The sequence below is a fragment of the Diabrotica undecimpunctata genome, chromosome 5, assembly GCF_040954645.1.
Source record: "Diabrotica undecimpunctata isolate CICGRU chromosome 5, icDiaUnde3, whole genome shotgun sequence".
In the NCBI taxonomy this organism is placed as follows: domain Eukaryota; kingdom Metazoa; phylum Arthropoda; class Insecta; order Coleoptera; family Chrysomelidae; genus Diabrotica; species Diabrotica undecimpunctata.
Genome location: NC_092807.1, coordinates 69,502,357 through 69,528,049, shown reverse-complemented (window position 1 = coordinate 69,528,049; position 25,693 = coordinate 69,502,357). Strand labels below are relative to the sequence as shown.

General features: G+C 31.3%; 1 protein-coding gene across 7 annotated transcripts in view; it reads left to right on the top strand.

The window, feature by feature from the left end:
• The window catches only part of rasp (protein-cysteine N-palmitoyltransferase Rasp), a 372,840-nt gene that overhangs the window by 127,121 nt on the left and 220,026 nt on the right, over window positions 1–25,693 (top strand). For 6 of the 7 annotated variants that reach the window (XM_072532070.1, XM_072532071.1, XM_072532065.1 and 3 more), the window contains exon 3: window positions 12,507–13,046. The exons of the other annotated variant lie outside the window; for it this stretch is intronic. In XM_072532070.1, coding sequence (XP_072388171.1) covers window positions 12,507–13,046 — 540 coding nt within the window. The remainder of the gene's footprint in view (window positions 1–12,506; window positions 13,047–25,693) is intronic. 7 annotated transcript variants of the gene reach the window in all.

The window sequence follows — 25,693 nt, the reverse complement described above, 5'->3', positions numbered from 1 at the left end:
TTATTGGATCTGTTCTACTGATGTCAATATATGACTTGCCAAGGACAAGATCATTTTGGCAGAAGGAAACACGTATTGCTCAAATAGTCGATACTATATCTAGGAATCGCTGGGAAGAAATAAAAACTAAAATGCATTTCAATAATAACGAAAATATGGTCAACAATAATGATAAGTTATACAAAATCAGACCATTCATCAACGGTCTATTTTAAAATTTTCAAAGTATTCCAATGAGTGAAAAATTGTGTATTGATAAACAAATGATACCATTCAAAGAGGCACATTCTTTAAAACGATATATGAAGAACAAACCCAAAAAATGTTGATACAAGGCATTTGTTTTGTGTGATAGCAATGGTATTGTTTATAACTGGGAATTATATACACGAACTTTTAAACATCCTCTTCATTTACCTAATGTAGACACCAGCGGTAATGTAGTAATAAGATTGTGTGAGATAGTCAAACCAAACAAATACTATAAAGTATATTTTGACAACTGGTTCAATAGCATTCAGTTGCAGATTGAAATGTAAAAACGTGGACTGCAATGTTTGGGAACTGTTCTTCCAATCAAATTGCCTTATTTCCATTTTTCTGATGACAAGAATATGAAGAAACAGGGCAGAGGTACTGTAGAAGAAAAGCACGCTACAGTAGATGGCATAAGACAAACAGCGTTAAAGTGGTACGATAATAAACCGGTTCATTTGCTTAGTACATTTGTTGGTTCTGAGCCTACTTCGTTAGTCAAGAGGTGGGATAAGAAACAAAAATCAAGAATTATTGTATGCTGTCCAAATTCAGTGCAATTTTATAATAAATTTATTGGAGGTGTCGATCTTATGGATTCACTAATTGCTCTTTACTGAACAGACATAAGATCTAAAAAGTGGTATCTAAAAATATTTTTTCACCTTCTGGATTTAGCTGTTGTTAACAGCTGGTTGTTGTATCGTCGTGATTCCGATTACTTTGAAATTAAAAAGAAAAACCAGTTGCCTTTGTTACAGTTGAAGTCCCACTTATGTAGCTTACTGTTAGCAAGCAATGACCAGATCAAAAACAAAGGACGTCCCAGGCTCAGTGAAATTGAGAACGAAATTGTAAAAAAACAGAGGAGAGGATCTACTGCTATTGTACTACCAAAGGAAGTTAGGCTTGACCAAACCTTCCACTGGCCAGTAATTTCTGAAAAAAAGGGAAGATGCAAAAAACCAGGATGCTGTAATACTTCTAAAGTAATGTGCGATAAATGTAAAGTTGCTTTATGTTTTACAACTACAAATATTTGTTTTTTTGAATGGCATAATAAATAAGTATATAACTTAATTCGTTAGTTTTTGCTAAACACTTTCCCCAAACGAAATTTAAAAAATCTAAAAAAGTTACTAGTTGTTGTAAATGGATATTTGAGCACATATACAAATTAAAACATTTTATAAACAAACAAGTTTACAAAAAAGTCGGGCAATAGAGGGCTAAGATATTTATATTTCACTATATGCTCTATCATTTGGTTTTCATTTCAAATTTGCACCTATGACGAAATTTATAATATCTAAGATCTGGTGCTTTCATATGAAACTGAAATAAAACACTTGTTACATAATATTTATTCGTTTTGAGTACACTTTTTTTAGAACCTAGTATATAAAAAAATAAATATTTGTCTGTCAACAAATTTCTATATAAAAGTACGAGGCATTATTCTCATGCTGTGAGCTTTGCTGCTCTGTTACTTTTATAACTCTTAAGCTATTTTTAATTTATTGTCAATATTTTTGAGGTGTGTTTCCTTAAATGATCATTTTTAAGGTTAGTACGTTTGATTAAATGAAATTGACATTAATTTGATAGTTTCCTTTTATTAGTGCTGATGGTATATGACTAGCATCTGTTGGTACTATATATCAATTTCAACATGTGGAAGTGAGAGCACTCTCTTGTTAGTAATTTCAGTGTAAATTTTGACGAAACCAGAAATAACCCATAATATTCTCCCCGTGTGATCTTAGTATTTCCGTTGATTAAATAGTATAGGGTATCCAATATTTCAATCAACGGTATGTCAGAGTGGTTTTTATTAATTTTTATATATATTTGCAAAATGAAAAAGAAAGTTCAGTACAGGCAGTTAAACAGCTGATCTGTCAATTTAGAAGTAAGAGCAAGTACCAACTTGCTGAAAAGTATACCCATACACAAAAGGAATAATAAAATGTACTGCCCAAACTATAGCGATATAAGCTATATATAAGCTATCTCTCTATTAATAATTAGGATATACAGTATTTTTTCTAATACACCTAGAACGATTGAGTAAATAGGCGAACTATAAAGTAGGTGAATGAACATTAGTGTGGAATTAGAAAAACTTCGAAAAAATCGTTGATCAATTATTCACTATTAGGCAGTTAATGAGAAATGTTGGGAATACAAAAAAAACATTAAACTAGTTATTTATAGATTTTAAACAAACACTGATATAATCATAAGAATAAAACTATGAAATACCATGGCAGAAAAGAAAATTGTCGACTTATTTTCAAATGTACATTGATTTCAAACGGGAAGATTCCATTCCAAACTCTATTTAAAGAGTAAAATCAATAAACAGATAATTATATACATAAAGATTATACAAATCCCAAATATTGGAAAAGATAAATAGGCGTGGTCAAAATATTAAAAATCAAATTGCTTTATAAAAAGTGAACGAATTCTCCTAACAGCTGTTTTGAAAACAATATATTATGAAACGAATTGGGGATATTATATTACACAAACTAAACCGCTTGTCTACAAAAAAATCAAGAAAATATGATACGACAGAAAAGACTAATGACTTTACCAATTGCCACATAAATATCAATGTAACGCAAAAATACTTATTTAGATAAACGTAAAATGTTTCACTAAACGTTAAAGAAAAATGTTACAAATAAAGGTTAAAACATGCTTTTCAATTCGCGGTAAAAGATTTAATAAAGTTCAGCACACAGTATAAATTCGTAACAAAATTCATTTGGCAACAAATATGTAGGTTGTACTTTACCCCAATGGAATCATAGTACCCGCTATGGAAAATGGTGTCTTCTTTGACATCCAGCAACCACAAATGTGAAATTAGGAAAGATTAATGTGAAATTAGGAAAATTTAATGAACCGTTGATCAAATATTCACTATTATATACTTAATGAAAAATGTTGGGAATAAAAAAAAACAATAAGCTAGTTATTTATAGATTTTCAACAAACATAATATGATATAATTATAAGATTGTAACTAAAATGCTATGGAAGAACTAGGCATACATTAGAAAATTAACTGCCAACTTACTTTCAAATGTCCAGTGACCTCAAACAGGAAGATGCCCTGTCTCCAATCGTGTTTATTATCGTTTTGGAGAGCATCTCCCGAAAAGCAAATTCAGAAAATCTCACAGTTTAATAATTAAGGTCCTCATATTATACGGACCTTCGACGATGAGTTTAATATAGTAGCGAAAATAATTATTAGTAAGCAAAAAACATTAATACATTCAATAGAAAAAAGCGCAAAAAAAGGTCCTCCAAATCAACGATAATAAAAAATATATGACTATCACTTTGAAATGTTTCATCGGTCTAAATATTTGGAATTTAAGAGCACTTTTAACAAAAACGCTACAAAAGAGAATAACAACAGAATACAAGCTGGCAATTGCTAAGTTTTAAACAAAAAAATTAAATCCAAAAATACATCCCGCAGTAAGAAAAATAAGAATCTACGTATGTAAGTAAAACACAAAAAATGAAAAAATAAAATAAGAGCCGATTGAGCGTCGCAGAAAGAAATATATAATTCTGTTATTAATAAGATCACAAATCAATACAAAGTGCAAAGCAATAACTTTAGCGTTGAGATTTAGTTTCTTGTACGACGGTGCAATTTTTATATACGTGTTTGACCTTAGTATTAGTTCCCGGTCGTAAGGGTTTTTCTAGCAATCCTGATCTAATTAATACCTAAGTTTTACTTACATTGTTTTATATATCCTGATTTTAGTAGTTCGCATTACACTTCTGGATTTAAAAGTGTTATGAGGTGATACATATATCAGTTTGCTACCTGAATTTTCCCTTTTATCTCTTATGTGACAACGTTATCTGCGATATCTAAAACGCCCCAATTTTTCAAAATTATATGGGTCTATTGTTACGTTATATGCTCTATTCTACATCATCTCTTTTCTCTGTTAATAAATATCTATTTGGTTTTATCGTTACTACTATTATACCGTTTTTTTTTGCTGGTAATAGCATTATTCTATAGTATTCTAATATTTAATCTATGGATTAAATTCGGATAGCGGATAGATATTCTTTACTTTCTCGGAGAAATTATATTGTAACACACAAAAACCGTATTAAATTGCCAAAAACTTCCTTGCATATTCTATTTATTTATGAGGGGCAGCAGCAATATCAGTACCATAATAATGCATATAGTCCTGGACTGGCTAATCGTTGGATAATAGGAAACATGGATGTAGCAGTTTTAATGGTTTGGTGACTGCTTACTGAAATCGGGGAGCAGAGATATCAGTACCAAGTTAATGACTATAGGAGTTGCGGATACATTTTCTGATAACTTAGTTCCTCCCTTTTTTTTAACATATACTATAGAAGTCTCAAGTACAGGTCTCATGTAATTGTGGAAGATGCATAAGGTATTTAGACATCGTTTTTTGTAAAATGAATGTTTTAGATTTTCAGATGTATAAACTTGACGTGAATTAATTTGGACTCATTTAGTTTAGGCTCTAATAGGTATACTATTTGTAGGTTAAACTCCCATGCTATACTTTAGCAAAGGCCTAAGCTATGTCAAAAAAGACTAGCACAATTTTTTTTTCTAAAACGTATTTCTCAACAAATTTTTCACTTAGTTATATCGATAATTCTGTATATTCAATTAATAATGGGATACTTTTTATCTCTGAATAAAAATTATCGGTTTGGAATCAGCTCCCTTTTTTTTATTATTGGTTTCATTAACTTACATAAATAAATACAACCTAATTTAAAGTAAAGCTGAAGTTGATTTTTAAATGCACACTTTAGATACTCTGTTTTTGTTTGCCTTATTTTTATACCTTTTTGCTCAAGCGCCCATCTCCATTGTCTCAATCATTAATTCAATTATCTCTCCTTATCTCTTACTAACACCACATCGTTAGCATACATCAGGTACTAAGGGATATCTCCTTGATATGTTTTTGTTAATTTTTCCAACACTAATTAGAAGAGATAAGGGATTAGCACTGACCCCTGATGCAATACTATTCTCAAATGAAATTTATCAGTCTTACCCTCACTTGTTCTAACATTAGTTTTCCATTACTTGCCTTATGATAAAAATTGCATCCGTTGTTGATTTGCCTTGCATGAATTTGAACTGATTTCCTAATATTTCTGTTTCTTCCTGTATCCTACTATCAATTATTCTCTCCCACAGTTTCATGGTATGACAGAGTAGTTTTAGGGCTCTATAGTTTGTACAGAGTTTAACATCTACTTTGTTTTTGTATACAGGTACCAAAATGCTACTTCTTCATTCATCCGGTATTCGCCTTACTTTCAAAATTCTATTAAATAGTCCTGTTAGCCAACTTGTTCCTGATTTTACTAATGCTGATCATATATATCCAGGGATGCCATCAGGACCTATGCCTTTTCTTTTTTCATCTTATGTAGATCTTGAATTACTTCCGCGGTCGTCATTTTCGGCACCATTGCTATTACTGTCTCTGTTGCCTCTATAGATGCTTTCTCAAACTCTTCGTTTAATCGGTCGTTAAAGAACTCCTTCCAGCGATTTTTGACATCTTTTCCTTGCATAAATAGTTTAATGTATTTATCTCGTATACATTTAATCTGATTAAAATCTTTGGTTTTCTTTGCTCCACCTTTAGCAATTTTGTATATGTTTTTTTTCTTAGTACTCAGTTCATTGTACAGCTTTTCATACGCTGCTACCTTAGATTGTGCTACCGCTACTTTTGCTTCCTCTTTATCTATTTGATACTGATATTTTTTCTTGTCCCTCCTTATATAATCTTCTCTTGTCTTTTATATTGTCTTAAACATCGTCTGACTATCTATATTTACCAATTTTTAAGTCAATTTCCTGAGATTTTTTCAAATATTTCAGTTACACCCTCTTTAATAATTTTTGACACATTTCTCCAAATTTCATTATGACCTTTTTCCATATTCCAACACATTCTTTTTTTATTTCTGTTCTACATTGAACTACTTTGTCGCTTGTTAACGTCAATTAATTGTTTTTGTGACTCTCCTCGATATTTTGGTTTTATTTCATTTTTTACTTGTATATCTAGTACCAGCACTTTATGCTGTTGGCTTACAGTTTGACTAATTATTACTTTAGAGTCTTTACATAAGGGATTGGCTTACGATCCATATTTGGAATTAATTTTGTCTGCTTTTGAATTGGATAAGTTGGCTTTCTCTTTTCTAAAAGCATGTACTAACATTGGTCTAGGTATGGCCACTGTTAGTACATGCTACTGCTAATTCCAGCATATTATCTGACATATTATTTGCTGCTAATAGCATTCTTCTATAGCATTCTAATATTTCATCTATAGATTAAATCCGTATAGCAAATAGATATTTTTCACTTTCTCGGAGAAGTAATATTCTAACATACAAAATCCTATTAAATTGCCAAAACCTTCCTTGCATATTTTATTCACTTATAAGGGACAGCAGCAATATTAGTACCATAATAAGGCGTATAGTCCTGGACTGGCTAATCGTTGGATAATAGGAAGCATGAGTGTAGAAGTTTTAATGTTTTCAGGACTGCTATCTGGTATCTGGGAGCAGAGATATCAGTACCTAGTTATTGCATATATGAATTGTTGCTTGAACTTTATTATTATTAAACAGCACTATATAAACAGCACTATATTCTATAACACAAGAAACACTGTGTTATAAAACAGTCGAATAATATACAGATTCTCAATTCAAATATTCAAAAAATTAAAGAATAGCTTACTAAAATAGAAATCGCCTATTTAAAATGCAATCCATTAATGGCCCAATGTACCAAGCACTTCTAGCATATGGTAATGATATTGATCTCATAAGAAACTCTCTCCCGTCTGCGACATCTTCAACAAAGTGAAGAGAACACGAAAAATGTTTTACTTAAAACCAACAAAATGAAAAACAAATACAAGCGAATAAACAGAAGAGAGCAATTCAATCTAGATCGTGGATAAAACAAGTGATGTTTTTATCTAAGGGGACGTCATAGGATTTTTGGAGAAATGTTCTCTAATTTAATATGTCGTAAGCGGCATTTAGATTGACAAATACTACCCCTAATACCTGATATCTTTCGTACCCGTTGTTGATTTTTGCAACAACGGGTACGTTATTACATACTTTATAAGTATTACAAATAAAAATAAATAAGCAAGAAGAATGTAAGTGTACTATATTTAAACCAAGTGACAGAAAAAAGAATATTACACATACATGTACTTCTAAATTAAAAATTATATGCCTGACAACGCAAGATACAAAAAACAATGATTTAACATTGAAATAGCTTAATCATAGCTTGCACAAGCGATAAAGTCTTTAAAACGATAAGGCCGAACATATATATATGTAATTGTAATAGATATGTTGGCTAAAATTAAGTTACCATAAGACACCGAAATATTATATCTGGGTAATGACTCACTACTGATATAGTATCTGCCATAAGTGTATCCATGTGTTTATGTGTATCTAAAGTATAGTAGTATATTGAATTCCCTACATTAAAAAATCGAAATATTTAAATTAGACAGTAAAAATTATAATTTTAAGATTGATTTATAAATTATTATAATTTAAATTTTACTGCTTGATGAAAGAAATATTGTAGCAATCGAAACATCGGAACGTACATTTATAATATAATAAATGTTTCAGTGCCAATGCTTTAAAAAAATACTAGTACATAAAAATGGACACTTGCCTTTTCAAAGTTTATAATAGACACTAATTTTAGTTTATCTATAATTAAAGCAAGTAATATAAATTACCACCATAAAATATTTAACTACATTAACCAAGTACGTATTTGTTAAATTTCTCGATAACTAAATTGATTGATATTTAAATTAATTTGAAGTTCCAAAACGTACCTGCTGTAAAATTTAAAAATCTACGACTAATCAAATTATTGGCAACATCGGAGGAGTTTAGTTGTGTACGCAAAGAAATGTATACGGATCCCAAAAGTGTTTTAACCTATTACGGAGTCCACTTAATCCGACGTGTTGGTCGGAGTCCACATAAAGCGCTACCCAGATAATAATATACACGGTGTATATTCTCCTGGAGTTAGTATAATACCGTTTTAGTACGGGGCCCACATTAACCGCTAGATCTATATATATATATATATATATATATATATATATATATATATATATATATATATATATATATATATATATTATATATACATATATATATATATATATATATATATATATATATATATATATATATATATATATATATATATATATATGTTAAATCACTAATTTGTTCTTGATTGACTTTTTAAAAAAGATTTATTTCACAATTAAAAGTTACACTTTGTTCTACGATAAAATGAAGCAAATAAAATTATAATACAAATATGTTATTAGCAAGAAACTTAAATGACGAGTGAGACAATAATGTCAAAGTCCTAAATTTATAATCTTCCTACAAAATGTGGTGTCGGCATTTCCCACGAAAGGCCAGCTTTGGTCAGAGTTTGATGTCCGTGTATGGTCAGCTATCTCTATGGGAACGCTTGCTGCAAGGATGATGAAATAGGAACTGATATTGCGAAACCAAAGTGTCGGTAACCCTTGAGTGGTTCAAGGTGACTATTTTCACATATAACATATATATATATATATATATATATATATATATATATATATATATATATATATAGAGAGAGAGAGAGAGAGAGAGAGAAAAGGAGTACGACCGTCAATCCAAAATAAACTAAGGTACACTCGAAGAGTGGTGGGTTTTTCGGTCAAAGTGGAGAAATAAAAGACAAAGAAGGGATACTATCAACCTCTTTCTACCAACCCATGCTCTAAATTTACAAATAAAATAAATAAATTCATTACACTTAAAAAATATAAAGATCATAGATCAACCACGTGCAAAAATTTTTACATAATTAGGATGGATATGCTCCCAGATTTTATTGTCTACCTAAAATACATAAGCCCACATTGAGCATGAGGCCAATTGTTTCCTCCATTAATTCACCGAACACTAATATTGCAAAATTTTTAACTGACATCTTATCTAAATCTTATAATTATAATAACAACTTTAATATTGTTGATTCTTTTCATTTTAGTGAATTTATTAATAATTTTGAACTTCCACAAGGCTACATTTTAGTGAGTTTTGATGTGGTATCTCTTTTCACTAATTTACCTCTCTCTAGCGTTATTACCTCCTTAAGAAATCACTGGAACTCCATTAAACCAAACTGTCCTGTATCCTGGGATGTATTTGCAGAACTTTTACAATTAATATTTGACACTAATTTTTTGGTCTTCAACGACAAATATTACCTTCAAATTTTTGGGACACCTATGGGTTCCTCAATCTCTCCCATCCTAGTTAATTATGTACTGGATGATTTAGTATCTGACCGTTTGGGTCTTTTAGATTTCCAAATCCCTTTTATTAAACGGTATGTTGATGACTTATTACTAGCCTTACCTCCAGACAAGATTCAGGCCACCTTGTCTTTATTCAATGAGTTTGATCCTCATTTACAGTTCACTGTTGAACTAGAGGACTCGAACACAAATAGTATTCCCTTCTTAGACATGCGTGTCATTAGAATGGGAGATAACACCCTAACTACAAGTTGGTACAGGAAACCAATGGCCTCTAATAGGTTTCTCAACTACCACTCTTGTCATCCCTTTAAATATAAATTAAACTTATTAAAGCTTTAAGCTGCAGGCTAAATAGACTGACACATCCGATTAATCGAAGGGAATCCCTTCAATTACTTAAGAAAATTCTGATTGAGATTTCCTATCCATCCTCCCTTATTAATAAATACCTTTTCGTTCAAAGCTATGGTTCTTCTTTAAATGACATACCCAATGGTGACCAACTTAGAATAATATCAAATAATTCAATTAACAACACTGTTCTGCCTAATACTGTACTTGGGAATCCAACTACCCATTACTCATCGTTACCTTATTTTCCCCAAGTTACTGAGAAACTCGTTAAACTGTACAAACATAACAACGTACCGGTTAAAATTGCAATTAAGAATGCTAAGACTGTCAGGAATTTGTTTTCTCAAACTAAAACACCTCTGTCCCTTCTGGAACAAGTGACTGTAATATATCATATACCTTGTGCTGAGTGTGACTCATGTTACATCGGTCAGACTGGGAGATCACTGAGAGGGCGTCTTACGACACACCGCAGTGATATTAATTTATCTAAGCATACTTGTGCTCTTGCCCAACATGCTATTAACACTAAGCACGAAGTAAACTTTAATGAAGTTAAAATTCTTGGCACTGAACGCAATCTCGTTAAAAGACAGTTTTTAGAAATGTGTGCAATATTAAAACATCCAAATACCCTTAATAAGAGAACCGACATTAGTAATTTGAGCCAAATTTATCATGCATTAATTTTGCAGAATTAGGCTTAATATGTTGTTTACTTAAAATTTGTCCCATAATGGGTTTTTTATCACATTTTCATATAATAAATTTAAATAAAAATAAAATAAAATAAATTATTCTTTCCTTAACTTAGATTTATCAACTTACATTTTATTAACTATTTGTCAATATCACTTTTACATAATTAAAGTAATTGTTCTTTTTGATTAACTTGTTTGATAAAATTTTAAACTGAAATTGATTTATAGAATCTTTTTCATTACAGTTCCAAATGTTTTGAACCTCGGACTGTGGAAGTTGAATTAATCTTCACCTGTTGGCTTGCTAACCAGTGACGTCATTAATATTATAATATATGATATTTTGGATTGACCTCACATGCTTTATTCTTTGTTGACAAATCAATCACTGTAGGGTAAATGGTGATCTTAACCACCTTTTCCTTTCATTGTTTGGCTTTTTAACGACAAGTTGTCAACCAAATTTATCACATTCTTTGAATATAACGCCCTATTATATAGAGGTTGGTAGTTTGCCTTGCTGTTTTTGTCATTTTGACCTCAAGGCTATATCTATTCACATTGTGTGCGTGGGTGTTAAACCTGTAAATTCATTTACCTGCGAGATTCAGTAAGCTTAAGACTGGTAACTTCATTTTATCTTTATTGCTATATTAATCTTAAATAACTTAATAATGTTACCTAAAGTTAAAATCAAAATCTAATTGATTAAATAAATTGTTGGAAGTGCATTCTCATGATCTTTCTAGTTCTTTACACTTTAAAATAAACCTTAATGTTTTTTACTTAAGTTTTTATATAACTTTTTTATATACATGTATGTTTATCACATGTTCTTTTGCTGTGCTAATTTTGTTAAATTGCATACTATACCTAGTTTCAATTAATTGTTTTATACAACTTTAACTCTAAATGTCCAGTTTCGTAAGCGTTTTCATATTTTTAACATCATTGACTGCTACATGTCTTTGTAAGGTAACACACTTTTTTTGTAACTTCTCTATGGATGTTAGGTTTCATATTGTTCTTTTTAGATGAACTGATGATGCTTTCTGAGCAGAAAGCGAAACGTCTTCAATAAATAGATGAAGTAGCCACCTTCTTTGTCTTTTATTTCTCCACTTTGACCGAAAAAACCCACCACTCTTCGAGTGTACCTTAGTTTATATATATATATATATATATATATATATATATATATATATATATATATATATATATATATATATATATATATATTTTATCAGTCTTGGGTATTATTAATATTCTTCTAGAAGTCCATAGTTCAGAGGCTTCTATTTTGTTGCATCAGTACATTTTCATGGTCCACATCTTTGCACCATATAGAAGGATATATTTACTACATTTTACTATACCTACGTATTTTTAGTTCTAAGCTCATGTCTCGACTGCTTAGTATTCTTTTCGCACATATCCTCAGATAGTTATATTTCTCAACTCTTTCAATCTGCTTAATGTTGATTTGATGGTTGATATGTGGTAATTTATCCTCAGTAATGTGGTAAATTTATACTCGGGTGCAAAAATAACCAACATTTAGATTTAGAAGTGTGTTTTTGTTTCAAAAATTTAATTTTTCGTTTTTTTTCTCAGAAAATATCTTTATATTATTAGATCATTAAAAAAAATTATAATTCATTATTTATTGCTTATTGATTATTGTTGTTTATAAATTTTTAATTTGTTAATATTTCTGTTTTAGGTACTACAAATATGGCAAATTACCTTTACTGTAAGCTACATTCTCCTTAAGTGGAATTACATTTACTTGACAATTTTTTTTATTCAACCTATGTTATTTTCTGTTGTTAATCAACTCAAATTAGGAGTCATACCATTATGGTTTATTTCAGGATTTGTTCTAGCCATTTTAAATTACTTCAAATCCATAATTAATGAGCCAGAATTCTATAAAGAATATAATCTTAAAGATTTTGAAATTTATTTGCTCATATCTAGTTTATTTTGGCTCAATTTAAAATGTTTGAGTTTTTGTTTAGAAGCTGGGCATTCATCTAAAACATGTTTAGATGTATTTGCATATTGTCTTTATCCATCAACAGTATTAACAGGACCTTTTATTTTATATAAAAATTTCCAAGAGAATTATAATAGTTCAGTATTGAACTTAACAAAGTGCAAAAAGTTTTTTAGAAATATTTTTAGGACTATGTTATGGTATCTGTGTACTTATATTTGTCTGCATTTTATTTACGTTAGTGCTGCAGCCTACCATAAACAAGTAAGTTTTAAGTTATAGAAATTTAACTTTAAGTTATATATTACAAAAAATACTAAAGTTTGTTAAATATTGTTTTATAATGGTATTAAACCACAATTGATTGTATTTAGAATTACATTTTACATTTGTTTAGATGTTTCGATTTCTAATCTAGAAATCGATTTCAACAAATTTATGAATTAAGAAACTATTATGTTAATTTTTTGACTTTGCCTCGATCTTTTAAGCAAGTAGCCATATTTTATATATATATATATATATATATATATATATATATATATATATATATATATATATATATGTTCGGAAAGATTTCCGCGGTTAGTACAATTAAACTTAGAGCTAAGATTAATATTATTATAAAAATTAATATTAAACTCACCAGTCTTCCGGGTTGAACCGCGTCGATATCCATTTTGCCGAGCTTTCGACATCCTCTCTGATGTCTTCTTCAGGGCTTCCGAGGTCTCAGTCTCCCGAGCCCCCAGACACTACTACACTCACTAGTCACTTCTAGTTCACTCACTAGTTCACTACACTACAGTAGTCACTTCTAGTTCACTCACTAGTTCACTACACTACAGTAGTGAACTAGTGAGTGAACTAGAAGTGACTAGTGAGTGTAGTAGTGTCTGGGGGCTCGGGAGACTGAGACCTCGGAAGCCCTGAAGAAGACATCAGAGAGGATGTCGAAAGCTCGGCAAAATGGATATCGACGCGGTTCAACCCGGAAGACTGGTGAGTTTAATATTAATTTTTATAATAATATTAATCTTAGCTCTAAGTTTAATATAGATATATATATATATATATATATATATATATATATATATATACAGTACGTAATTTTTTCAAGCGCTAAAAATCGCAACATTGCCTCGTACGAGGTAATTGTAATTCTTCGATCCCCTTCGACACCTTAGCTTTAAATTCCTAGACAGAAAACGAAAACCATTTACTAACACATAACAACGCAAGTGATATGCATCTATGTCCGTCGTTTTTTGTTTTGCTTACGTATACATGATTCATTTCTTATGCAATAAACTCAATAAAAATACACTGACCTTTATAAAGCGGTGCATTGGTATCGGTTTTTAATAATGTGAACTATTTTTTGAGGTTGAATTAAAAATAAAAGCTCATTTCTTTTAAAATATAAAACAAAAAATATACTCTTATTAAAAATAAAAAATAGTTCCCAATGTAATAAGAAATAATTCTTTATGCCCTACAGAAATGATTCAAATATTTGTCCTTCTACGGCTGAACAGTATCCCAATCTGTCATAAAAACTTCTGTGGACAGATGTAAAAGTTTCTGCTGTAACAGAATTGGAGGCTTCTCTTATTCGGTTTTTTAATTTATCCAAATTTTGGGCTCTAGCCTCAGGATGATCGTAGATGATGCTTTTAAATGTCCTTAAACAAAGAAGTCCATGGTTGCAAGATCTGTGGATCGCACAGGCCACTTAATATGGCCTGTTCCGCTGATAACTCGATTTGGGAAAGTATTGTTTAAGTACTCCCCAATTATTCGAACGTTGTGAACTGAACAGCCGTCTTAATGTAGCCAAAGATTCTCCAGATTTACACATAGGTCCAAAAAATGGACCTAATATGTGGTATCCTAAAATACCAGTCCAGACATTAACTTTTTGAGGACGTTGAGTTCGGTAAACAACACTTCTGTGTTGGTTTTCCCGCGCCCAATACCTCGTAATTTAAGGATTGTGTCTCCCTACTTAGGAAACAGAAGATTCATCAGTAAATAAAATGTTTTTAATAAAATTGAATTCATCGTTAGCCTTCGTTATTATAGTTTCACAAAACCCAATTCTCCGAAAGTAGTCGTCTGGATAAAGGTGCTGCGTTCTTATAATCTGGATAATATTTAAAATTCTTGTAACCGTGTTTTTCCATACTTTCGTTACAGTAACATTGCTAACATCTAACTCCCTAAAAACGCTTCTACTTGAACGTGTTGAATCTACCTCGATTGTTGCACAAATTTGTGTATGCCGGTATTCTCTTTTCTCAACTTTTTCTGGTGACACTTCTTGAGCGTAGCATTTTCTGTAATTTTTAAGTCAATAAAAAACTCTCATAATTTTTAATATTATGAACTGACTGTACGCAAGGAATTGGTCTCCCCTCAAAAAACACAGAAAATAAATTACGCACTGTTTTCCAGAATTACCATCATAAAACCATTTTATTATTTAAACCTTTTCTGCGGCCGTATAAACAGCCATGTTGTTTACAAAAATAAATTAAAAATCTAAAATCTAAAAATTAAAAAAAGGTCTGGGATTTTATTTGTGTCAGTAGGCCAGTATGTTGGCTTTCCCGTTGATATTGCGCCGCATTTTATATATTTCATTGCTTCTAAAAATTCTTTCCCTTTGGTGGTAGTCAGTCGTGATCCCCAATGCGTATGTTTTGGATTGAAGTCTCCTCCAAGGATAAATCTATGTTCTTGACTGGTCAGAAAATCTACATATTGATTTTTCTTAATGGCATGTCTTGGCGGACTGTAAACCGCTGTGATGATTACCTCATAGTTTTTACATTTAATTTTTACTGATGTGACCTGAAATTCATTAGTTCTGTATCCCATTTCCTGATAGTGCATAATATTTTCTTTGATTATTACTGCACTACCTCCTATTGCGCTACTGCACTACCACCCTCATTATCAGGGTGAGTAGTATGATAAGTTTTATAACCCCTAAATCTAATATATGACTCATTCGTAAAATGGGTTTCAGAAATGAGGCATATGTCTATTTTTTCTATATCTAGTATCGCTTGTAATTCTTGCTGATGTTTCAAGATGCCATTGGCATTCCATTCTACTATTCGTAAAATACCCGCTATTACCAAGTCTTTTAGGTATAGCTCCTTTGGTGCTATATTCTATTATGGTTATACGCTCGTCCAGGTTAGTTAATCTCTCTAATATTTTCTGTAGTGTTTCTTCTATTTTCAGATCTTTTTGACTACTATAGTTTTCTTCGTTACTTTTACCAGCTGCTACCATGCTATAAGTTCTTGTTTTGTTTTCTTCTTGTTTTGGATTTTCTACAGGTTTTGGATGCATTCTTTGTGGTTGTCTGGGTAAGGTCTGTTTCTTGTTATATTTATCTTTTATTTTTTATATTTCCTTTGCCACGATACATCCTCTATAGTTAGCCGGATGTCCTTCTACAAAGTTGACACATTTACGTTTTGCGTCCTTGGGTTTCTCACATTTGGCTGTTAGGTGTTTTCCTGTGCAGCGGACACATCTTAGTTCTTTCGCCCAGTAACCTTATGTGGGTCCATATGCCTGACATCTCTTACATTGAGGTACCAATTTTGATTTTCTTATCGGAAGTATTTGCACTTTTACGCTTATGATATCTGAGATCTCATAGATTCTATTGATATTTTCGTCATTTCTGAATACCAACATAAACATATTTAGTGGTTGCTTTGTTTTGTATTTTAATTTCGGTAGGACATCTATTATCTTGAATCCTTTATTACTTAAATCGTTCATGATCGTACCTTACTGGCAGAATGATGTAACTTATTGACCATAACTTTAATGGGTCAGCTTTGCTTATTTTCATACGTATGCCATGGATAATTTACTTCATTCAACTTTTTCGTTAATTTTCTGAAGTCTTCTTCACTATCGACATTTATTTTAGCGCTCTTGTCTCCAAGTACTTTTATCTGAAATTTAGCAGTATGTAGTCTGACTAATTCATGTAATTGGCTAAATTCGGTAATACTCTCCACAATTATTGGAGGTGGGATTTGTTTTTTTCCAGCTTTTTCTTCTCTTTTGTTGGACATATGACTCTTTTTGTGGTGGGGTCAATGTTTTTTGAAGTTTTTGACACGTATCCACTCTGTCTCCTCAGCTAATTCCTCGTCGTCAGTATGAAATTCCTTATTCTTAGGTTCTTTCTCTTTGGACAAGTTTTTCTCTAGATCTGCAAATTTTAATTGCAAGCTTTCATTTAATTTTTGTAAGTTATCTAACTGGAGTTGGAGCTGATTTACTCTATCCGTAGCGTAAATCTTCTCCATTTCCGTCTGTTTCCATGCCGTATATACCATCTGTTCATTCTGGGACCTTGCATAATTTTTCTGAAAGAGGGTACTATTTTGTTGTATTAACAGTACCTTGTTAGGTGTTTGCGGACCTGCATTTTGTTGGATCATTTTAGCGAGAACCAATAATCATAGCAGTCACTAGGTGCCCTTCATTATTTCTAACCAAGCGCCCGGACTAAAAGACTAAAAACAATTCAAAAGTAATTTGGATTTATCTTACCAGTTTTTGTCACTTATCTATTTTCGACTTAATTATCAAATGATAATTAGCAGACACGGAAACACACAACCTTTATGATACGAGGTTTAATGAATACTTCGTGAATACATATAGTTGGTTTTGCTTTGGTTTTTTTAAACAATCTTAAAAAGTAAAAAAAAATTCTTATAAAACGTTTTTTATACATTCTAAAGAAAAATGATTCAAATAAAAGTTGTAGACCATAAAAAGTTTTTTTATGTTCAGAGATACCAAATTAAAATACATAAATAATTTTTTGATATAAAGTTGAATGCTCGAATAAATGAACTTTGAAAAATTAAAGGCATTAATGCCTTTAATTGTTCAAAGTACATAAATAATTGACCGAGATAGTTGCAAAAAACCCGTAAACTCTAAGATATTGTTTTTATAAATGTTAATAACTTTGTTTTTTGCCTAACGACAGGTAATATAACTACTTGAAATTATTGCAATTAATGAGTTATTAAAGTGTGCTAAATATCAAGCCGATCGAAAAAATAGTTTACAATTTATTCAATTTGTTTATCCGAGAGAGCGATTATTTAAACAACTGTACTTGTCCAAACAGTGACTCTACAAGTATTTTGTAACTTGCAATCGATTCTTTGCGCCTTCAGTTTTAGGGTATATTAAAAAAACAAACATATTATTAAATTTTTGAAGTTATACTTCTATACGCGCGCTCCACGTTGGAAATTTGTATGGGAGTGAATCTGTGAAATCATTACATATGTAAGATAATGAGTAAGAGAGAGAGACAGAAGATATATTTTCTCTCTCTTCCTCTCTCGAATATAAAAATGTTCCTTTTGTATATATATTTAATATTATATATATATATATATATATATATATATATATATATATATATATGTATATGTATATATATATCTACGGCATAAAGTGAACTCCGCCCATGTTTAAATTCAGGTTCAAAAAAGCTCCGTGGTCAAATAGACACCGATATACGGAGCTCACTTGACTATTCCATAATATTGACTCTGTCGATTCGTTAACATGTATAGTTTCATAATTTTTAAAAATTTTGTGGAGCTCATAAGTAGCCCTGTGTCATGAATGTATATCGCTTAGTTCACGTGTATATATTATAGGGGTCGTTCAGATCTTTTTCACTGTATATTGGAACCATAAGTATATCGGTCTAAGTAAGCTCCGATAGTTTGGCAACTAGGCGATTAAGCCGTATATTTCCAGCGTATGTTCTAAACGGCTCATACGGACTCCTTATTTTTGTTATCATTCATACGCATTACAGTATGTAATAGATATGTATACTATCAAATACTTGTTTTTGGTAGGTACGTGCTTTTCTAAAAATAGCTTTATGGATACAAAAGGATTTCATTACCAAATTGGATGTATTTTTTCATATGCGGAAATTTCCTAATGTATTTTGTTAACGTCAGTATGTCTTTATATGTTTCGTTTAAGAATCCGATTAATAAGAACTTCTTTTATTTCATCCATTGTTTAACGATATCTTGTATACAGCTTCTTTATTATTTTATTTCTGGTTTTGTCTGTGTACTATATATAATTCTAGATAGTTTATCTTAGAATAAATATTTAAGTGCTAAGATAGATATTTTTGTGTAAAAATTGGTAGTAATGCGCAAAAAAGGAAAGAATGCTTAATTTATCTAACAAGAATATACCACTTCACCAATATTACATACTTCTGAATGTTTTATCTTCTATTTAGGGGTAATATGTAATCAATATAAGTGGAGTTAGTGTCAAATTTGCAATGATTTTTAAAAGCAATAGCTTACTGACTGTCCTTTATATGTTCAGTTCAAATAATTAAACCTTGTCACTTCAGAAAAGAGCGATTTGAAGGGCAAAGTCATCTAAGAAGGTGGGATGAATCTTGTACCACCCCACATTCACACAGGTTAACCGGTGTTTGCAGGCAAGAGCCGTCCTGGAAGATTTTAGGAAGATAGCTACCATAAGGAAATTCCTCTCGAGGGTTCAGATGGCGAGGAGCAGCTTATTCTTTTGCGGATGTTGCGAATCTAGACTTGGTTTCTTTCGTTAATATCACCGTACTTAATATAGAGTCTCTTTGTGAAAAGTAAGTGAGTTTATCATATCGGTGACAACTCATATATGGATAATAAGGACATAAACGGGTAAAATAAGTGTACAAAATTTCAATTAAATATATCGGCGCTATTGTTCAGGAGATGGGTTTATCCCAGAGATCAAAGGTTACATGAATATTAAAGGTTCTAACAATAAAATTAAAGACAGTCAAAATTTCCTTTCACGCAAAAATAGTCTATGTATCTGTTGATACGTATTTCGCTTTAATAAAGCTCATCAGAACAGTTATTCATAGGCTTTCTCAACGTGAAAATTAATCTTTTCCTGTCTTTGTGAAGCAACGATAAAATGGCTTCGAAACGGACGCAATAGCGACATCTGATATTAAATCCGTAAAATAGTTTCGAAACACAATTCAGATAACTGCCTTAATCTGAACCTTCTATAAATGCAAGGTATAACAGACGCTGATAAAGATGTTAATAGAGACATGGGGAATCTAAAATTTGCATTCCACGACATGTCTCCTCAGCTAAGCAGAAATCGTTAGCGAATTGGTTTCTTGTACTCATACAGAGTAGATCCGAATAAAAATAAAATTAAAGACAGTCAAGATTTCCTTTCACGCAAAAATAGTCTATGTATCTGTTGATACGTATTTCGCTTTAATAAAGCTCATCAGAACAGTTATTCATAGGCTTTCTCAACGTGAAAATTAATCTTTTCCTGTCTTTGTGAAGCAACGATAAAATGGCTTCGAAACGGACGCAATAGCGACATCTGATATTAAATCCGTAAAATAGTTTCGAAACACAATTCAGATAACTGCCTTAATCTGAACCTTCTATAAATGCAAGGTATAACAGACGCTGATAAAGATGTTAATAGAGACATGGGGAATCTAAAATTTGCATTCCACGACATGTCTCCTCAGCTAAGCAGAAATCGTTAGCGAATTGGTTTCTTGTACTCATACAGAGTAGATCCGAATAAAAATAAAATTAAAGACAGTCAAGATTTCCTTTCACGCAAAAATAGTCTATGTATCTGTTGATACATATTTCGCTTTAATAAAGCTCATCAGAACAGTTATTCATAGGCTTTCTCAACGTGAAAATTAATCTTTTCCTGTCTTTGTGAAGCAACGATAAAATGGCTTCGAAACGGACGCAATAGCGACATCTGATATTAAATCCGTAAAATAGTTTCGAAACACAATTCAGATAACTGCCTTAATCTGAACCTTCTATAAATGCAAGGTATAACAGACGCTGATAAAGATGTTAATACTATTAACACTATGTTATATGTTAATACTTATGTTAATACTATTAACATGTATATATATATATACAATATGTTAATACAATATGTTAATGCTATTGTACATGTATACAATATGTTAATACTATTAACATCTTTATCAGCGTCTGTTATACCTTGCATTTATAGAAGGTTCAGATTAAGGCAGTTATCTGAATTGTGTTTCGAAACTATTTTACGGATTTAATATCAGATGTCGCTATTGCGTCCGTTTCGAAGCCATTTTATCGTTGCTTCACAAAGACAGGAAAAGATTAATTTTCACGTTGAGAAAGCCTATGAATAACTGTTCTGATGAGCTTTATTAAAGCGAAATACGTATCAACAGATACATAGACTATTTTTGCGTGAAAGGAAATCTTGACTGTCTTTAATTTTATTTTTATTCGGATCTACTCTGTATGAGTACAAGAAACCAATTCGCTAACGATTTCTGCTTAGCTGAGGAGACATGTCGTGGAATGCAAATTTTAGATTCCCCATGTCTCTATTAACATCTTTATCAGCGTCTGTTATACCTTGCATTTATAGAAGGTTCAGATTAAGGCAGTTATCTGAATTGTGTTTCGAAACTATTTTACGGATTAAAGGTTCTGTTTACGTATTTTCATTACTAAAAAAGTATATTTAAAATAAAAGCCATAAGGTATTTTTGGATTCTATGGAAATTAGAATTTAGGCAAATCAGCAAATTAAAAAAAAGCCATAATTCTGAATGACCAACTTGAGACAAACAGTTGTCCCCTCTTCAACTTATTCAGTTACAGGCTATAACATGTAAACGCATACCTGTTTTATTGTCAGATAAAATAAATTTCCATCAAGTAACGGTCGAATCCATCACTTACTTAAATAGTAGGAAAAGACATGCTTATGCTTTAGAGTACGGGTACTTTATTACAAAGTACCCTTTGTTTTTGGCAATTAGTTTCTCACTTTCTCAGCGATGGATCTCCCTTTCCTCATCAATAATGTTCTCGCTCGATACTGTCTGAATATCTTATTCTACGATATTTAGATTTCACTATATGCTCTACATTTCTTGGCAATACTTCTAATGGCTTTTCTAGTAATACTAATCTAATTAATACCTGAGTTTTACTTACATTGTTTTGTCAGCGTTCTCGTCATGTATCCAGTCAATAGCATTGGTTTAATCACTATTTTATATATCCTGATTTTAGGGATTCGTATTAGACTTCTGGATTTAAAAGTGTTATGAGGGTTATATATACATCAGTTAGTTACCTGAATATTCTATTTTATTTCTTATGTGACAACGTTCGATACCCAAAATGCTGCAATCTTTCAAAATTATATGGGTTTATTGTTACGTTATGCCCTACTCTACATCCTTTCTTTTGTATGTTAAAGAACATTTATTTGGTTTTCTGATTACTGACTATTAGACCGTTTTTTTGCTGCTTGTAGCGTTATTCTAAGAAATAATAAATATAGTCTTCTGCAGGTCATCATGCAGGGTAGAGTCGATGGCAAAAAGGGAATAGGTAGAAAGAGGAAGTCATGGCTGCGAAATATTCGGGACTGGACAAACATGACTGTAGACGAATTATTCCACGTTGCAAAAGACAGAGAAGCTTTTAAAAATGTGGTCGCCAACCTCCGTTAATGGGGACGGCATAGGAAGAAGAAGAAGCATTATTCTATAGCATTCTAATATTTAATCTGTGGATTAAACCGGATAGCAAATAGATATTCTTCACTTTCTCAGAGAAATAATATTGTAACATTCAAAATCCTATTAAATTTCCAAAACCTTCCTTGAATATTATATTCACTTATGAGGGGCAGAAGCAATATCAGTACTATAATAAGGCGTATAGTCCTGGACTGGCTAATCGTTGGATAATAGGAAGCATGAGTGTAGAAGTTTTAATGTTTTCCTGACTGCTACCTGGGATCGGGGAGCAGAGATATAAGTACCAAGTTAATGCATATAGGAATTGTTGCTTGAACTTTATTATTATTAAATAGCACTATATTTCCTAGTAAAATCGTCATGACTTTACAGAAAGACAAATTTTCGGACGTTGGTTATGGAAACGTTAAGGACATACCACCGAGTTCCCTATGTCGATATCCCGCAAAATCTTTGTAATAATGATAACCGAACCAAAAAGACCGAGATTAAAATAGGCGCCAAGAAACTGTGTTATAAAACAGTCGAATAAATACAGATTCTCGATTTAAATATTCAAAAAATTAATGAACAGCTTACTAAAATAGAAACAACGCATATTTAAGATGCAATCCATTAATGGACCAAGGTACAAAGCACTCCTAGCATATGCTAATGATATTGATCTCATAAGAAACTCTCTCCCGTCCGCAAACGACATCTTTAACAAAGTGAAGAGAGTACGAAAAATGTTTCATTTAAAATCAACAAAATGAAAACCAAATACAAGCGAATCAAGAGAAGAGAGCAATTCAATACATCTAGATAAAATAATAAAGTCAACAACTACAATTTCGAAAGTATGGAATACTTTAAATATCTTAGATCAATAATCACGGTTAATATTAATGTCACTAAAGAAATACAGAGCATAATTCTTCTAAAAATTTTTAACCTCATTAACCTCTTATAACGATATTGTTCAGGAAAATAAATCGCTAAAGGTAGATCGGACACATGCATAGACGCCAAGATATCAAACTTGTAAAACTGGTATGGAAGAAACTTAGCACAGAAGAATGCCACTTGGGTGTCTCAGTATACAATGGAGAGAAAACATCCAATCATATCTTAGAAAATTAACATTTCATTGAAGATTCGGAAAATCGATCAACTTGGAAAAAAGTTGTAGTTAGCGAAAATCCACCCAGTGTTGTAGCGCTACGTAATGATGACAATAAAGAAAAAAGAGAAATAGTGACAAAAAGCAACAAAAATGGACTAATGGAGCACAGCTGCTTTAAAATCTTGATAAGAAATACAATAGATGATTGATGGATTCGAGAAACTTGAGACTTGAGAAAGGCACTCTGCCGAAACAGCTGTAGTGATAAGATACAATTAATTTGGTGTAAGTTTTGAAAACAAAGTTTTTAGTATGTTGTTGTTAAATAAAATGGAATTAACATACGACATTATATACGCTATAATAACTAGACAACTTGTATGATACGGACATATAAGGAGAAAGTTTCATGAATCAATAAACTACCCAATATTCGTTATGAGTGAAATCGATATGAATAAAGAAAATGAGGAAAACTATGGCAAAAGGTAAAAAAAAGTAGTGATTAAAAAATGAGAGAGGTACCTTGTGGACAACATGTGCTTAATTAGGAACGAATTGAGATAAATAATCAGAAGACGACAAAGAACATTTTAAATTGATAAATCTATACAATTCTTAAAAATGCATATTTATAGGTCATTTTCAGAGCCAACGTGCTAATTATATGTAAAATGAAACTTTTTAAGGTTTTTAATGTTTGTATGAAAGATGAAACCGTATGACACATAACCGTGAAATTTATATACCAACCTATAAATCTCTTTTAAAAGAATACTGACACCTACACATTATCACAATACTACATATCATAATACTAAGAAGTTTGTTATTTTAATCTAAGAATAGGCTTTATAATTTACGAGAGATTTAATTTAATATATTTAAAATTTTACAGGATCCGGTATCGTAATAAGAAACAAAATTTCACTACAAGGCATGGAAGCGTGTTAAATTTGACTTTAGATATTCTTTTAGATTTTTTAGATATAATATTTCTTCAACACTGAAGTTAGTCCAATCTCTAATATTTCTCTGCCAGATTTTGTCTTTCTTCCCAAGACTTTTCTTTCCTCTACTCTTCCTTGCATGATGACACGCTGAAGAGAGTATTTATCGTTTCGAACTATGTGGCCCAGATACGATGTCCAGATAGACAATTCGTCTTAACGCTTCTTCGTTTGAGACTTTTACAGTCCAAGGAATTTTAAGAATACGCCTATATAGCCACATTTCGAATGCCTTTAATTTTTTTACAGATTTGGCTTTCAGGGTCCAAGCTTCTACCCCATATAACAGTTGCGACCATACATAACATTCGACGATCTCAATCTAATAACCATACTCAATTTCTTATTTGTAAACATTGACTTTTATCTGTTTAGTTTAGTCCTATCTTTTTGCTTTATCTGTTAATGATTTCTATAACAATTTGTAAATCGGCTATATTTTCTGTCATAATTGGGGTTTAGTCTGCAAATTTTATGTTATTAATGATACTCACTCCATTCCTTACTTCTTTCCCATAGTGTCTCCTAAAATAATAGTTGGGAGTACACATTAAATAATTGTGGTGACAACACACATCTCTGGCTGACTCCTTTTTGAATTTCTGCTTGATTTGTCTCACTATCTTTCACCCGCATGACCGCTGTTTGATTTTAGTGGATTTTTTATTAAATTAATATCTTGGTATCTGGGTGTATGTGTTTTAATGCATGTATGGGCTTACCAAGTTGAACTATGTCAAATACTTTTAAAAATCTATATTAGATATGAATACGTTTTCATTATAATCTCTGCATTTTTGTAATAGTACCATCATTGCGCACAATTCCTCTTTTGTTCCCAATCCACCTCTAAATCCAAACTATGTGTTGTCCAATTGTTCTTCACATTTTTTATTGGCAGACGATTTAATGTTGTTATTAATCGGATGACATTTATGACTTTTATTAAATTTTGATAATCGTTACAAATCAAGTCTTTTATTGACATATTATTCTTTTAATTTTTACTTCTCATTTAATGTCTATATTTTGTTAGTTATTTTTAGAGTAAATATATGATGAGCCGCTATTCTATGAAGCTACCCTTCACGACGCCATCTTGTGGCGCTAGTTCCGTGAAGCTCAC